At 39.7% G+C, this 16,488-nt stretch overlaps 1 protein-coding gene across 2 annotated transcripts; it reads left to right on the plus strand.

Annotated features, from left to right (window-relative positions):
- The first annotated feature begins 2,862 nt into the window (after nt 1-2,862).
- Nucleotides 2,863-15,877, plus strand: LOC308384971 (non-selective voltage-gated ion channel VDAC2). 2 transcript variants are annotated; one of them, XM_080863671.1, is made up of 9 exons: nt 2,863-2,998; nt 5,656-5,726; nt 5,997-6,046; nt 11,735-11,887; nt 11,974-12,026; nt 12,855-13,076; nt 13,552-13,702; nt 13,804-13,861; nt 15,523-15,877. In XM_080863671.1, the coding sequence occupies exons 2-9, from the start codon at nt 5,660-5,662 to the stop codon at nt 15,612-15,614; spliced, it is 846 nt and encodes a 281-aa protein (XP_080719797.1). In that variant the 5' UTR covers nt 2,863-2,998; nt 5,656-5,659; the 3' UTR covers nt 15,615-15,877. The 2 variants fall into 2 exon arrangements, with proteins under 2 accessions (XP_080719797.1, XP_080719798.1); XM_080863672.1 differs by lacking the exon at nt 2,863-2,998 and adding an exon at nt 3,496-3,571.
- The last annotated feature ends 611 nt before the right edge of the window (nt 15,878-16,488 follow it).

The raw sequence follows: 16,488 nt of genomic DNA on the forward strand, positions 1-16,488 counted from the left end.
AGGGTAAAAGGTCTTTAACATCCAGCCTTATATGTTAAAAGTGATGCAGAGTGCTGCAACAGACTTTTTTTCTATATGTGCTTTTGAAAAATATAGTAAATCATCCTTATTCTTAATCAAAGATATAATAAAAGCATAAGTCTGATTAATGTGCTGCATGAGAAATGCAGTTTGAGTAATTAAAACTGTTCTAATGTCTGGATTATGTAGACATGATCCAGTTTGGACCTTGGAAAATAATGGTTCTAATGACAGGCCTCTGTCACACTGAGAGTCTGACTTTGGAGTGAGTGGGTGAGGGAGCAAAGCTGAAGAGCCACGGATCTAAAAGAATATCTGATTTTAACATGACTGATTTGATAAAAGAAATTGTACTGAGTATAGTGTGATCAATAAACACTGAGTTTGAAGTGAGAGAAAGTATTCCTTTGTATTTGAATTAAAAAGGGATTTACTAAAATGGATGTACATATGAGAATAAGCTAATTGAAATAAAATTGCATAAACTGAATGAAACATGAACTGAATTGTATTTATATTTGATTGAATGTTCATATGTAATAGAATTTTCAACACAAAGAATAACACAGCAAAGAAGAAAATGTAATTAAGTGATTTTAAAGTTTAAACTTTGCTTTAAATCATGCATGTGGAAAAGTCAGAGAGAGGATGATAAGGTGTGACTGGACACCGGGTGATTAGTAGTCAACAACAGTCTATGGATGTCAGAGTGGGTGAGGCCAGATGTCATCTCAGAAAATGTAATGTCCAGAAAGAGAAGGGATGACTGGGTATAAAAATCTTGTGCAGATGAGATAAAGATTTCTGCCCTTTGTAAGATGTTCACGGCCGAAAAGTGCTGCAGAGATGCCAGAGGATTTAACAGCTGCCCAAACTATTAACCTGCAAATCGGTCTTGTATTTTTTGCCTTTTCCTCTGCTCATTTTTGCCGTGTTATATTATAGAATCAAGAGGACTTCACAGAGCACAGAGATAAGCACAACTTCAGATCTGGATGTGCCTGTTCTCTCCAACTTTTCTCCTCACAAAGATCAGACAAAAGTTAGCATTAGCTCAGAGTAGGTTCATTAGATAAGTATAATTCAGATGATTTGATTCCCCCTTTGCTTTGTTCTTGCTAAATTGTTCTAATAAAAAAAAATCTAAGGAGTGGACATTCCCTTTTTAACCCTTTGTGAAACAGTAAAGGTTAAAACCTGAGTATTAATCTGCATTAGTATAAATAACTCGTACAGGTTACTCCAGCCCTTTAAAAGTAACTGACCCTTGGGGCTTAGTTTTCCAACCTGTTATATTTAACACAGTTTGTTACCAAGTGCACTAATCTACAGGGCAGTTGTCGGAATTGGTGTGGCTGGTAAGATACTGACCGGGCATGTAAAACTACTCAGAGTCTGGTTTTTATCTGTGGAGGCAGGGTAGACACATGGATGACTTTTGAGGCAATTAGAACTGGGCGAGTCCCCTCAACCATCTGCCCCATTTAAGCTCTGTATTGCCGACTGGGTAATACTCATAGGATCAGAGATTAGGATTAGTTAGAGAGCGGATCCAGACTTCCTGTATTGGAGTGCTGGTCCCAGAAATAGACAAATGTTCTTTTGAGTGTTTAAATAAAAGTTGCATTGACTCACTATACCAGTAGAATGGGTCATCTATCAAACTGAAGGTTGATGGATCAGTTCCCCGGCTACTCCAGTCTATATGTCGAAGTGTCCTTAAGGAAACCACTAAATCCCAAGTTGCCATCTATCGGAATGTGCATGAAGATTAGACAAAGTGCTTAGGTATAGAGAAAAATCCTTGAATGAATGTCTGATGTCTGCTTGGGTGACTGAGGCTTATAGGAAAATGTGCTTTGAGTGCTCAGTTTAAGCACAAGGGTTCTATAGAAATAGCATTTAAAATCCATTAAAAAGTGGTATTACATGAGTTCAATTTCAACTGGCATTTCTTCAACACCAAAACTCACAGTGGTTCTTTCCTCACAATCTCTTTACAAGCTGATATATCAGACTAATTCAGTTTTATTTCAGATAACAGCACATAAAAGTAAATGACCAGAATATATGTCCAAAAGCACAAAAACTGTATGACGACTGATGTTTCCACATTCATTGTCTTCCATACTTAGCAACAGGATGTTGAAGATGGAGCTGCCAGTCAGGAAGAAATGATCAGTCATTCCTCCACTCTTATACCTCACCCTATATTCCCTCCTATTTTTTAACTTTGTGTTCACCACAGCTATTTTCATCCTTTTTCCAAAATCCACTACCATCTGTCCTGCATTTCTCTCTTTAACACCACCCCTACCCAACCCATCCTCATCACATGTCTTCCGTTCACATACATTTCCATTCCATCCAAGTCTGTTCACCAACCTATCTATCCTTGGGATACTCTCTACCATTTCGTCTAACTTACTAAATTCCTCTTTCTCTTCTTTGTCTTCCAACCTCTGGGATATATGGATTGACAACATTTTACATCACCCCTTTGATTTCCAGCTTCAAACTCATGCCTCATGCCTTCTCTTCCTTCAAAACTACCTCTGCTCCATTTCTCTTCCCAGGTGGAAGGGAAGAACTTGCTTCCTTTCTGCCACGTCTCCTGGACACACAGTGTATCTATCTACAGTAAGATACAGTAAATGTGACTGACAGTCTGAAAGCTGCATTAATGTCCAAAGACTAAGCGTCCACGAATAAGGCACGTTGTTGTCCGCCTCTGTGTTCTAATAAACGTTTACTGCCTCACATTAACAGTGTCTCAGATATATCTCTTGCTCTTATAATACCTCTTTGTTCGCTTCTAGTCGATAGCGCGCATGCGCCATGATAGATCTCCTTCATTGTGCCCTGTCCCCGTTATAAGCATTTCCAAGCTAGGTTAGCTGTCAATTCACTCCACCGCATCACGCCAGGGACGCTCCGGGCTGTGCAGACTCCTTTTGCAAATACCTTTGCTGCATCGGTAACAGTGCTGATAAATGTTAAACACATCGCTGATCTTTATAACCCCTGCGTAGTTATTTATATGTGCTGTTGCTTCTTTGAGAATTGTGCGTTTATCTCCAAGGTTAGATGTCCAGCTAGCATGTTGTAACGGTATAGCTAACGGTATCTGTTATGTAATGATGTTTAGCTTTGCAGTGCACAGTTAAATCCTTTGGTTCATTGGTTTCTAGAGCTCCATTGCAGCGACACAGAACAGTCAAGCTAGGCACGGATTTAGCAGCCGTACCAGTGGGGTTTCTGTTTAGCTGGATATAAAAGTGTGCGTGCGTGTGTGTGCTTGGGAAAGGAGTAGGGTGTCACTAATATGCTCGCAACTATCATATTTTTTGCTTGTTAGTGTGTCAGTGCAACTTAGACAGCAACCAGCTAACTGACTGTCAAACCCCCTATACGCCTTCCTCCCGGCCATCTGCTATCCTTTGTCCCAACTAAGAGATGCAGCACTGAACGTTTGCGATGAGCAGAACGAGCTGTTGTTTAGCATTGGTCACTTGGGAACTTATCTATACCAGCTGCTTGTACACATAAGGTAATAGTCCGATTATAACTGCAGTATATTCAGTAGAGAAAGAAACACGGAGCCCCCCTTTTGTATGCTATCCCACATTGAGTTTTTTGTTCTTCATGCAGCAATCGTAGCCGGTTCATGAGTTAGCGCGCGTGTACAAATATATGGAAATGTGGCTTTATCTTATTTACCAAATTATTTTGCACATGTCTCGTTTAGAGCTCCGTGTGAGTCTATTTAGAGTTACATCAGTCATCAGTACAGTACCGCTAGTTTCTCATTTCCTTGCTCTTACTGTGAGTGCATATCTTGTCACACACACACACACCCAAACGTGTGTGCAGTGGTTTCATATAATATAATATAATATAATATAATATAATAACAACATAGTAGGTAGGTAGGGTAGGTTACCATAAGTGCAGTAATAACAGCAGATGTTTCATCAAATATAATGAGAGTAAGAGAGAGCCAGAGCCTGATAATTACAGTACTGCTGTCAGAACTAAAGTCAACTCGCTTTACCACAGTATATGCTTTAGTAGAAGACCATTACAAATACGCAAGAAAGAGCTCTTGGCGTACAGTAGCTAGAGGGAATTACCTACAAACTGCTGCCACTTTGCTGTTTGCACCCTGCATACTAATTATCAAAGGTTTACTCACTTTAACACCTTGTAAAAGTCATCATCATCAATGGCATGCATCTCACAACAACCAAAATGCAGCAGAACTTGATTCATGTTCACTGTGGCAACTGTTTAAATTCTTATGTTTCGTGGAAACTGGTTTGAATCCAAGTGGACATGTTAGTTGTGGTTTTAACATTGGCGTAGCTTCTGTTAGGTTGACACTGTGTAAAACACAGCTTAGCTTTGTTATTTGGTCCTGTATTGCGCTGTAGATGTTCATGTACAGGTTATGGTTCATTCTTATATTGTCTGTCAAAGCTCTTGAGGTCACGAGGAAAAAGAGATACAGAACAGAGCAGTTAACCCAGGTGTTTGTGCAGCTTGTGAATCCCATGTGAAACCACTGTAGCTCTCCAGGTCGTAACCGCTGACTGGTGGTGTAGTAAACACAGAACAGCATAGAGTTGAACCTAATGGATTGGGCATTGAAACAGTTTTCTGCTTGAGGTTTTTTGGACCTTCCTGACTCAGTGCATTGCTTGGTGGCTCTTCTTGCTTAACCAAAGTACACCAGTTTCTGCCTGAATACTGTTGTTTGCTTAAAAGGAGTGTATCAAAGAACAGCTTGTTCCCTTCTGCTGGATGTCAATAGGTAACCCGACTGTTTAATCAGGTACAGGCAGTTATTGCATTCAGTAGGTACACAGGAGTCCATCCTAACAAAATGGGGACTTCAGCAAAAAATCTCAAATGTCAGCAACTTTCAAAAAGGTTCTGGTGACTGTAGAGACAGTGAAGAATGAAGTACAATGAAAATCATTATCATGTTCAAGAACCCAGTTTGAGAATGGCTTGTGATCTTGATGGAACCTGTTTCCAGTTCTTGGCTGACAGGCGGTCTTCTGCTGCAACTCATGTGCTTCATGGTTCAACATGTTGTGAATTCACAGATGCTCTTCTGCATACCTTAGTTGTGATGAGTGGTTATTTGAGTTACTGTTGCATTCCTGTCAGCTTTAAGCAGTCTGACCATTGTGCTCTGACTTCTTGCATCAAGGCATTTTCATGGAGAACTGCTGCTCACTGGATAGTTTCTCTGTTTCAGACATGCTCTGCAAACATTCTCTGTTCTCAGTTTAAACTTTAGCAGGTCATGACCATCTTTATACCCATGCCTTAATGCAGTGGCCTTGTTATTGGCTGATTAGATATTTTTTTTAAAAAGCAGCTGAATATGTATATCTAGTGAAGTAACCTGTGACTATATACAAAAACCACTGAGACTTTAACTTTTGTTAAGTGCTCATTCAGTATGAGCACTTAACTGAGCAGTATAACCAATTGATGAACAACATGGATGGTCATACCCTGTTTCTAAAGATGAGTTTTTACTGCTAAGCCTTTAAACACTTGTGTAGAATATTGTGAAGTTTCAAATTTGACAAAAGAAACATCTGCCTTTATCTTCTCCAGCACAATGGCTGTCCCTCCAGCATACTCAGACCTGGGCAAGGCCGCCAAAGATATATTCAGCAAGGGATATGGTGAGCACTGTTTTAAGCTTAGGAGTAAATTATTAACTGTGGGGAATTCCTAAAGTACAACTTACTTACAAGCTCGTCTGTTGCTCGTTTAACATTTTAAAATGATGTTACAGCTAGTCTGACCACAACGTGGCTTAGTCTTTACAATTAATAAACCACCTTTGTGGAGGAAATCTATCTAAAAATGTTAAATTATGCCTTTTTAAACCTTCCTGTCTCTGATTTGTCTTGCACATAATAACTATTAACTCATATTTTGTAATCAATCAGGCTTTGGTGTTGTGAAGCTGGACCTCAAGACCAAATCACAAAGCGGAGTGGTGAGAACACTTTTTTCTTTTCATGTTCTTTCTTTATTCTTCACCTTTCCTTTGCCTTTTCATGCTAATCTCTAACCTCCAAATCCTGCTGCACAGGTACCCTCTCATGCTCAATGCCTTATTTAATTACAGTAACTGGACTCCTGCTGTGACTCGGAGCTGAAAGGGATTTAAAGCTGTTTTCACACATAAACTATACCTCTGAACTCTTTAGACATTGTGCTGCCTGCATGAAGGCAGAAGTCCAGACAGACTGGACATTAAATCTCTGTGTGGCAATTTGATAGGTGATTGTTTAGAGAATTCATAGCAAGTGACTGAATGTCATATACTGTCTGTGCTGCTTCCTTCAGGTGACCCTCACCTTAACCAAACAGAGTTATTTCCATTAGAACACGTCTGTTGAGTTCATGTGTAAAAACATCTCAGGTGGACGAATGTGGACCTGCTTGGCTTAATGTGCTCTCTGTTCTTGAGAAACATGACAGGCCTGCAGGTGTGCATTTGTGGCTTGTCTGTCTCTCTGGTCACCTTTCCTAACCCCTGCTCTGTCTCCACGCTGCTGCCCTGGACTGCTCGCTCTCTAATGTAGATGGTAAGATCGGTGTCAGGGCTGACTGCTCTGTCTGTCTGTGTAACTCAGAACAAGTTTCCATGGATTTCTGTTCTGTTAACTTACCTAAACCTTTGTTCAATTACAAGTCATTTTTTCAGTTGTTATTGTGGTTAAGTTGTTTTTTTGTCTTTATAATATTCATAAAGCATGAAAAAATGATTTTCTCTCTCTTCACACTCATTTATACTATTTCCATTTCTTTATGGAGATTGTCTTTACTTTGGGTTGTACTCCTTTACATTATTTTTGCATTATTATACCTGACCAAACAGTATGTTGTATGATTGATAAAATGCCAGAAAATGGAGAAGAATATTATTAAGCTATTATATTAATTTCAGGCTCAATATTTAAATTTTTTGTGCTACCTTTACTGCTCAAAATAGTCCTGTATTTATGTTTTACTTGGTCTTTATTTCACTGGTGGAAACGAGACATTTTAGCTTCTCTTCTTTTTTAGCCACTGATTGGTTACATTTTGAACAGAAAAGGTTTGAACAGTGGGTGGGTGGGGCTTCGGTGCTCATCACTAGTGCTGTGTGCCTGAGAATACCATGTGAGGGATATTTCCCTGCTGACATCATGCTTAGCCAAGAGTTAAAAAAAAAACTTCTGAAAACGACTGTTTAGAGCAGTCAGGGTAGTTGTAAACAACCAGTCCTCATTATTTGAAACTTTGAACATGTTCAGTGGTAAATGTCTTTTTACTCAAGCGTCATTCACACAATCTCACACACACACACTTTTTTCTGTATCCAAGCCCTTTGTCTAACATTTGCGCATACACTCCCACTTCAGCAGATGCATCAGAGGCAACTCGGTGTTAAGTATATTTCCCAATAAATTGAGAATAAATTGGCGGGGAATCGAGGCACCGATCTTCCTTTACCTCCTGAGTCACAGCCACCCCAAACAGCCATCATTGTAATAAGATACACTGAACAAAAATATAAACGCAACACTTTTGTTTTTGCTCCCATTCCCCATGGGATGGACGTAGAGACCTAAAATTCATTCCAGATACACAATATAACCATCCCTCCCAGACAGTGGTCACAAATCAGTCCAAATGGGGCAGGGATAGCTCAGTAGGTAAAGTGGTCGCCCCATGATCGGAAGGTCGGCGGTTCGAATCCACTTAACGGCTACCCTGAGGTACCCCTGAGCAAGGTACCGTCCCTACACACTGCTCCCCGGGCGCCTGCTTAGTGGGCTGCCCACTGCTTCACTGAGTGAATGGGTCAAATGCAGAGAAAAACAAGTAATTTCCCCATGGGGATCAATAAAGTATCCATTATTATTAAATGTGTGGTAGTGGGCACATCTGCTATATTGAGATAATCCATCCCACCTCACAGGTGTGCCACATCAGGATGCTGATCTGACATCATGAGTAGTGCACAGGTGTACCTCAGACTGCCCACAACAAAAGGCCACCCTGGAATGTGCAGTTTTGTCTCACAGCAAAATGCCACAGATGCCACAAGCAATGAGGGAGCGTGCAATTGGCATGCTGAAAGCAGGAATGTCAACCAGATCTGTCGCCCGTGCATTGAATGTTCATTTCTCAACCATAAGCCATCTCCACAGGCGTTTCAGAGAATATGGCAGCACATCCAACCGGCCTCACAACCGCAGACCTCGTGTAACCACACCAGCCCAGGACCTCCACATCCAGCAGGTTCACCTCCAAGATCGTCTGAGAACAGCCACCCAGACAGCTGCTGGAACAATTGGTTTGCACAACAAAACAATTTCTGCACAAACTGTCAGAAACCGTCTCAGGGACGCTCAACTGCATGCCCGTCGTCCTCATCGGGGTCTTGACCTGACTCCAGCTCGTCGCCGTAACAGACTTGTGTGGGCAAATGCTCACATTCGATGGCGTCTGGCACGTTGGAGAGGTGTGCGCTTCACGGATGAATCATGGTTCACATTGTTCAGGGCAGATGGCAGCTGAGAATGTCCCAGTTCTTGCATGGCCAGCATACTCACCGGACATGTCACCCATTGAGCATGTTCGGGATGTGCTTGACCGGCGTATACGACAGCGTGTACCAGTTCCCATGAATATCCAACAACCTCGCACAGCCATTGAAGTGGAGTGGACCAACATTCCACAGGCCACAATTGACAATCTGATAGACTCCATGCGACGATGTGTTGCACTGCATGAGGCAAATGGTGGTCACACCAGATACTGACCGGTTCTGGGTCCCCAGACCCCCAATAGCGCAAAAAACTGCACATTCCAGGGTGGCCTTTTGTTGTGGGCAGTCTGAGGTACACCTGTGCACTACTCATGATGTCAGATCAGCATCCTGATGTGGCACACCTGTGAGGTGGGATGGATTATCTCAATATAGCAGATGTGCCCACTACCACACATTTGGACTGATTTGTGACCACTGTTTGGGAGGGATGGTTATATTGTGTATCTGGAATGAATTTTAGGTCTCTACGTCCATCCCATGGGGAATGGGAGCAAAAACAAAAGTGTTGCGTTTATATTTTTGTTCAGTGTATGTATGAGAGAAAATAAGGAAAAGAAGAGACTTGGAGGAATTTAAAAACGGGAAGAAAGCAAAAAGATGCATTGGGTGGCAGGGCTGCACTACACTTTTATAGCTATTTAAAAAAAATCTGAATGGCATTGTTTCATTATTCTGTCAACAGCCCCCTTTACTCTAGAGCAAAACAGCTCAGTAACTTTGATTGTCGTGTTCTGTATTATAGGATGAATCGAATGACTTAACACTGATCAGTTTGCAGTTACCCAGGGAAATGACTAGGGCTGTTCCTGGTCAGTTACTAGGTAATTGATGAGGTTCTTAGTCACACAATCTTTCTTAAATGCCATAAAATGTCACCTGAGTGTGTTAAAGATGGAAGCAGCGTCTGTGTTTGTTTGGTAGCTTCAGTAATGGTGACTAAGCTTTTAGAACAGTTTAACTTGGACATTAGGGCTGTTTGATATAACGATATATATCGGATGATGATATAAAAACATCTATCATTTCATTTTACGCTATCGTTTGTTTCGTGGTGTCGCAAAATAAACTGTTTACGGCAATATTTTTTCATCATTTTGATGGTCACTGTTACAACTCCAGCTACACGACGCCCAGCTGGAAACACTTCAAGCAAGTCGAGCTGCCCGAGATTCACAGAATTTACAGAAAATGTTACATTTTTGTGATTTATATCGTTATCGACGATAGAATTCTTATATCGGGATATGAGATTTTGGTCATATCGCACAGCCCTATTGGACATCATGTGCTATGAAGGCCTTTGTCACAACATGATGCATGTATTAGTCAGTCTCTAATACAGCTGCATTGACTTTTCTTATATTTGTGTCTGAATTGAGATTTGCTAAAGGACCATCTCTTTGGACTCACAGAAGTACAATCACAGAAACTGTGCTGCCGTTGTCTCAGTTCGTTGACAGATTTTCACACAGAGATATGTTGTTGATTCATATACATATGTTGTTTTGCGACGCATACATAGTGTGTGGTGATGACTTATCTGATCATTACCTCAGGTTTTTTTTCTGCTTTGACATGTAAAATGAAATTAGTTATCGTTAGCACACACTGAAAGACTTGTCGATACAAAAATCATCAGCAGGGCACCACTTTAAATGTACTTTGTAATAAAGAATTTATTTAGAGAAAAGCCCTGATTGTAATTTAAATCAAATATAATTTGCTTTGAAAATAAAATTTGAAATAAAAAACAAAACAAAAACAATGCCACATGTTGCATTACTTTTTAACAGATTACAGATTTCTGTACAATGCTACCTTAAGTAATTTGGAACACTATCTAACTCGTATTACCTTTCAGATATTATTTTACTGGCAATGATGTTGGCAAGCTAGATACCGTTAGCTAGCTAGCTGTAATTGGGCTGTGCTGTATAAATCTGTGATCGTTAGCTGAGAGGGTTAGCTTATAAAATACATTGAAAAGTGCCAGCTAAATTCAGGCTCAGAATATGGATTAATTAGCTGACCTTACCTTCTGTTATAAAGTACTTTTTTTTATTGGTGGTTCAATCCCTGCCTTCTCCAGTCTGCCAAAGTATCATTGGGCAAAGTACTGAATCCCAAGTTGGTTTTTGACGCATCCATCACATGAAAGAATTGGATTAATGTTACACAGAAAGCACTTAGGTATAGAAAAAAGTGCCTGTATGAATATAGGTTAAAGAGGCATGTTGTATAAGATCCAGTCCATTTAATATTGTTTACATTTGCTACAGCATTCATGTGTGGTAGCTGTATATATATCTCTATTCTATACACATCCGTTAACATTTAGAGGGCTCTAAAATCATCTTGGCATCCGGTAACATTTTTGACAATATTGTGATTTTAGTGACACAAGGCTAAAAGCCAATTCTGAACCATGCTGCGTTGAATTTGGTGGAATCTTCATTGTTGACTTGAATGGGTGTGATCGGAACTAGAATACATTTCTGCTGGTAGGACTGATGTTGATATGCCAGTACAGAAAAATGTCTTATTAACATTGGGAGGTGGATTTGTGTTTTTCTAATGACTTGGCACTGTTCTTACTCATTTCACTATGCATAAAAGCAGTCTAATCTTATTTTAATAAATGCAAGTCAGGGCAACAGCCACTGTCTGAGAATTACATTGCATTCTTACATATATTTTTCAAGGTTCTCTTTTTTCCTTTGTTTTTAAGCATGCACTCTTGTTTAGAAAAAGTGTTCTAGTGCTTATTGTCAGTGGCAGTTTAGATAATCACTTTGTTGTAATCATCATGTTTATCATTGTTTTTGTGTTCACTTTGTTTGTCTTCTGCCTCATTAGTGTCTTGCATGCATTCATCTGTGAGACTGTCTTATTATGTCAGTGTATCTGTATTGTTTAATATGTAGAGTACATGCTGATGATTATCACTGTATTTTTGACATGACTAATTATATTTGGTCTCAGTTCCTTTTTCCATTTTGATATCCAACAATTCAACAATCTGCGCAACAATACCCTGCGTTCCACACTCATGCTTTGTGCTAATTGGTCCTTCACCAGGAGTTCAACACATCTGGCTCCAGTAACACAGATACAGGGAAGGCCTCAGGGAGCCTGGAGACCAAGTACAAGATGAAGGAGCTAGGCCTGAGCGTCAACCAGAAGTGGAACACAGATAACACCCTGGGTACTGAAGTCACTGTGGAGGACCAGGTGTGTGTTTGTGGTTAAGAAACTGATTTAATTGTTTAAATGTTCCTAAAAAAACCTATTGACTCCAAGTTTTACTTTACCTATAGCTGGCTCAAGGACTGAAAGTTGGCTTGGATACATCTTTTGTACCAAACACAGGGTGAGACTCCATTTATTGGTTTGTGTGACTTATACTGTGTTATGTAATCAGTATTAACTTTGGGTCAATCCTGGATAAACAGAGTGCTGACTCTTTTTTCCACTCTTGCCTTGTTAATAATTAGCTGCATGCTTTAAACTTCTTTTATCCTCAAATTCAGTCCTCCTTTTTAAACCTTTAACTACCGATATAGTAAAAGCTGTACACTTAGTTTACTAATATTTTCCAAATCTGATAGATCAACAGATAAGAGAAGTTTTCATCCAGCTGACCTCACTCTTTACATGTTATTGTGTGCTGACAAAAGATGGACACACATAGAGGTTCCTATAATTATTAGTAACATCTAACAACTACACCTCGAATATATTCAAATTTGAAAGTTCTTCTGCGTACTTCAATGCCTCTAATAATTAATGTTGTTATTCTTACTTATTGTATCCACGTTGATGTATAGTAATGTACCGCTACAGAGTCTCAAAGAATAAGCTGATTTCTCAGTGTCTTATATTTCCTTTAACTTATTGGCCACTCTGTTTCTCTTGGCATGCCCTTATCAAAGCATTCCCTCTCTACTAATATATTTTTGACTTTCCTACTCTGTCTGTGTCAGAATCTAATTAGAGTTGTGTTTACAGTAATAACAGAACATGTCAGCTTATGCAAAAGTGTGGCTCATTCATGTGGTTTAAATAGTTTTTTAACAGCATGGAGCTGTGTGATCTGGGAATTCAATACATCATATTGTTTCCAGATAAGTTGGAATTTATTGTTGTCATTGGTTTTGGTATTTTAATGGCTCATCACTGTGATTAACCAACTTTTCAGCAAGAAGAGTGGCAAGCTCAAGACTGGCTACAAGCGTGACTATATGAATATTGGCTGCGATGTTGACTTTGAGGGTCCCATCATCCACGCTTCTGCTGTGTTGGGCTATGAAGGCTGGCTGGCAGGCTATCAGATGGCCTTTGATACGGCCAAATCCAAACTGGCTCAGAACAACTTTGCACTCGGATACAGGGCCGGGGACTTCCAGCTTCACACCAATGTGTGAGTGATTTTACATACGTACATAAACAGTTTGTGAAGATGCTTTGTTGCTTTTCAAATCATGGGCATCACATATCTAACTTCTGTTGCTGTAGTCAAAGCTCTGCACAAAAACCTGCTGGGTGGAAGCATTTTTTTTAAAGGTTGTTCAAACCCACAGACAGAATATCCTCATATTGGACTTGATTTGCTTCTACCCCTCTACCCTTCTACCCCAAGAGCAACTACCCCACAGGATTTGTGTCTCCTCCCATCTCGAACCAGACTTTTCTCATGGAAATGTTCACTTGGAACTGATTTGAATTTAGTGGCAAATTGTCCCAGTGACCTAAAACACATTTTTGGGCATCAGTTACTAATTTCATTATGGGTTGTCATAAGTGGAATACAAAGAGGGATGAATTTATAATTTGGAGACTGGTCTGCAGGATAGACTTCTGTTTGCTTAAGTAAATAAATGTCTGTTCTCTCTCAGTAATGACGGGACTGAGTTTGGCGGCTCCATCTACCAAAAGGTAAATGACGAGTTGGAGACAGCGGTTACTCTGGCCTGGACAGCTGGCAGCAACAACACTCGTTTCGGCATTGCTGCCAAATACAAGCTGGACAAAGATGCCTCTCTGTCTGTGAGGACTGACTCTTCACATTCACATGCACTGTTGCTGAAGCATATTCTCACAAACCGTTGTGCTGTTGTGTCTGACGCCTTGTCATGTTTCCCCTACAGGCCAAAGTGAACAATGCCAGTCTGATCGGAATAGGCTACACCCAGAGCCTTCGACCAGGTGAGTTACCTTCCTCAACTGTGCCATTGGCACCCAGCAAAATACTTTCCCAACCTACACAGGAAGATCTTGGTTGTTTAAAAATACAACCCCATTTCCAAAAAAACTGATATTTTTCAATTAAATTCAATTTTATTTATGTCGCACCATTTACAACAGCAGTTGCCTCAAGGCGCTTTATATTGTAAGGTAAAGACCATACAATACAATGGTATATAATATGTAAATCCATGACTTGCAAATCTCACAAACTGAATTTTTATTCAGAATAGAAAGTAAAAAAAATCACTTGTTTAAACTAAGTTTAGTATAAAAATTCTAAGAAAAAAAATAGGTCATAATGAATTTGATGGCAGTAACACAGTAGTACGTTAATGTCTAGATAATGAGGAAACCAGTTGCTGGACATTTGCGAGGGGAATGTTTTCATATTCTTGTTGCATATATGATTCTAAGCAAACAACAGATTGTGATGCACCAAATATTTTTAGTTGGTTTAAGGCAGGGGTGTCAAACTCAAATACACAGTGGGCCAAAATTCAAAACTGGAACAAAGTCACGGGCTAACATTAATATTTATTGAAAAAAAAATCTTCCTCCAGATATAAGAATGAATCTTTTCTTATGGACTCAAATAAGTTTTGCTGAAAAACTGAATATGGAACAAGCAAAGCTTAATACTAAACAATATATATATTAGCTGTATAATACCAGTAGGCCAGCTCTAATAGTAATTTGGTATGGCTTCGCGGGCCAAATGTAATTAGGCTGCGGGCCAAATTTGGACCGCGGGCCAGAGTTTGACACCTATGGTTTAAGATCTAGACTGCAGACAGGCCAGTTAAGCAGCTAGAATCTTCGAATATGAAGCCATGCTCCTGTAACATATACAGTATGGAGTTTAGCACTGTCTGAACCATGAACGCTCTTCCCTGTAAAAGATCTTGTCTGTTTACTAAAACCATAGAACTTTCCCTATTAATGGTGCATTTTAGATCCTGAGATATTCAAAGTCTTCACAATTATATATTACATCTTAACGTAAAATTAAAGTACATTATTCTAAAAATATTCTGAATATCAACTTTTTTTCCCCCGCAGACTCAAATATCTCCCTGTCTTTACTTCTTAGAAACTCTAGCTCTCTGAAATGCTCTCTTTATACCCATACCCCCATACTCATGTTATTGACCTTTTGCTCTTGTCCCAGCTATTTTGAAATGTATGGCTGCCACTAAATTAAAAGCTAATAGTTTTCATGAAATAGTAAAATGTAAACATTTGAAATGTTTGTGTTTTTTTAATGTTCTAGTGTGAATAAAATATGAGTTTATGATGTTTGCAAGTCATTGCACTTTGTTTTATTTACATGTTACACAGCATAACAACTTGTTTGGTTGTACAAAATGTTTTTATTTTAACCCGTTTCAGTCGATCGAAAATTTGAAGCTTGTGAGGGCAACCTTGACTAAGAAATTCAGGAGTTAAGATCTTTATCAAGCAAGAAGGGGCAAACCATGTGCTTTGAAATTTACACCACACACTTATACAGGATAGTTAGGATAGGATAGACGCACTGATACTCGTGCCCCCATGTCAACTTTTTTGAACAGGTCTAAAATTGAAAGTGTATCTACAACGTTATGACTGTGTCTGTGCAGGTGTTAAGGTCACCCTCTCAGCTCTCATTGATGGCAAGAACTTCAACGCCGGCGGACACAAAGTCGGCATGGGCTTCGAGGTTGAAGCGTAAACACGAAACCTACCAATAAAGAAGAAGAAGCCCACTTCAGCACTTAGTTTTCGGCACCCTCCTATCACGATAACTTGTCTCCTTCTCTTGTCTCTGGACTCTCCCTCACACACCCCTCCCTTGTTCATACTTCTGATGAGCATTTCTGACAGTAATAGTCAAGTCTTAGCATTATGCTTAAAAAGTTGTGTGGCTGATCCTGAAACTGGCGGTGCATAGTTGTGGAGAATTGTTTTTATGGCGTTTGAAATAACTATTTATTTCCCTGTAGGTCTTGAATGAAGTAGTTGTTGGTGTACATGTGTAGCTCATTTAAAGCTTCAGTACTGAGTTATTACTGCATTCCTAAAAGCATGTCAAATGAAGGGTTGGATGCAGAGCTTAAAGCTTATTTGCTTGGTTAAAAAAGGTGCAGAGTGTCGTCGCTTTATTTTTGTATCCATTTGAACGGTTTTGGCTTTTTTTGCTGCAATCCAAGGACTATTTAATCCATGTCATTGTTTTCATACAACACATATCATTAAATATTGAAGTAGTGGTGGATGAAGTTAAAGACCGATTTCTGGAATGACGACATGAACGATGTTAGATCTATTCTTGCACATGTCTCAAAATGCTTTTTTAGCCCTTTGTGACTTCTGTTTTTGGTAGGTGAAATCAACATAATGGAATCTTCTGGTAGCTCTTTGGGTTTGTTTGTGTTTTTACATTTCTACAGTGTTGTTTTCATCTATCTGTCTCAGCTCAACGGTTACAATGAAAGTGAGGCTATTTTGCTTCTGTATCTCAGAGGCACCAGTTATCTTAACTTGACTGCCAGCTGTTTCCTCATGTTGCTCGGGGACCTCACTCGTTGCTGTCAGTGATCGTGTCT

The sequence above is a fragment of the Rhamphochromis sp. 'chilingali' genome (genome assembly GCF_963969265.1).
Source record: "Rhamphochromis sp. 'chilingali' genome assembly, chromosome: 2".
Taxonomy (NCBI): Eukaryota; Metazoa; Chordata; class Actinopteri; order Cichliformes; family Cichlidae; genus Rhamphochromis; species Rhamphochromis sp. 'chilingali'.

Bases quoted from the DNA above. Each gene is read 5' to 3' on its own strand.
- LOC308384971 (XM_080863671.1), top strand. From the start codon at position 5,660: ATGGCTGTCCCTCCAGCATACTCAGACCTGGGCAAGGCCGCCAAAGAT. The intron at 5,727-5,996 runs GTGAGCACTGTT...GTAATCAATCAG, and splicing joins TATATTCAGCAAGGGATATG to GCTTTGGTGTTGTGAAGCTG. The intron at 13,077-13,551 runs GTGAGTGATTTT...GTTCTCTCTCAG, and splicing joins TTCCAGCTTCACACCAATGT to TAATGACGGGACTGAGTTTG.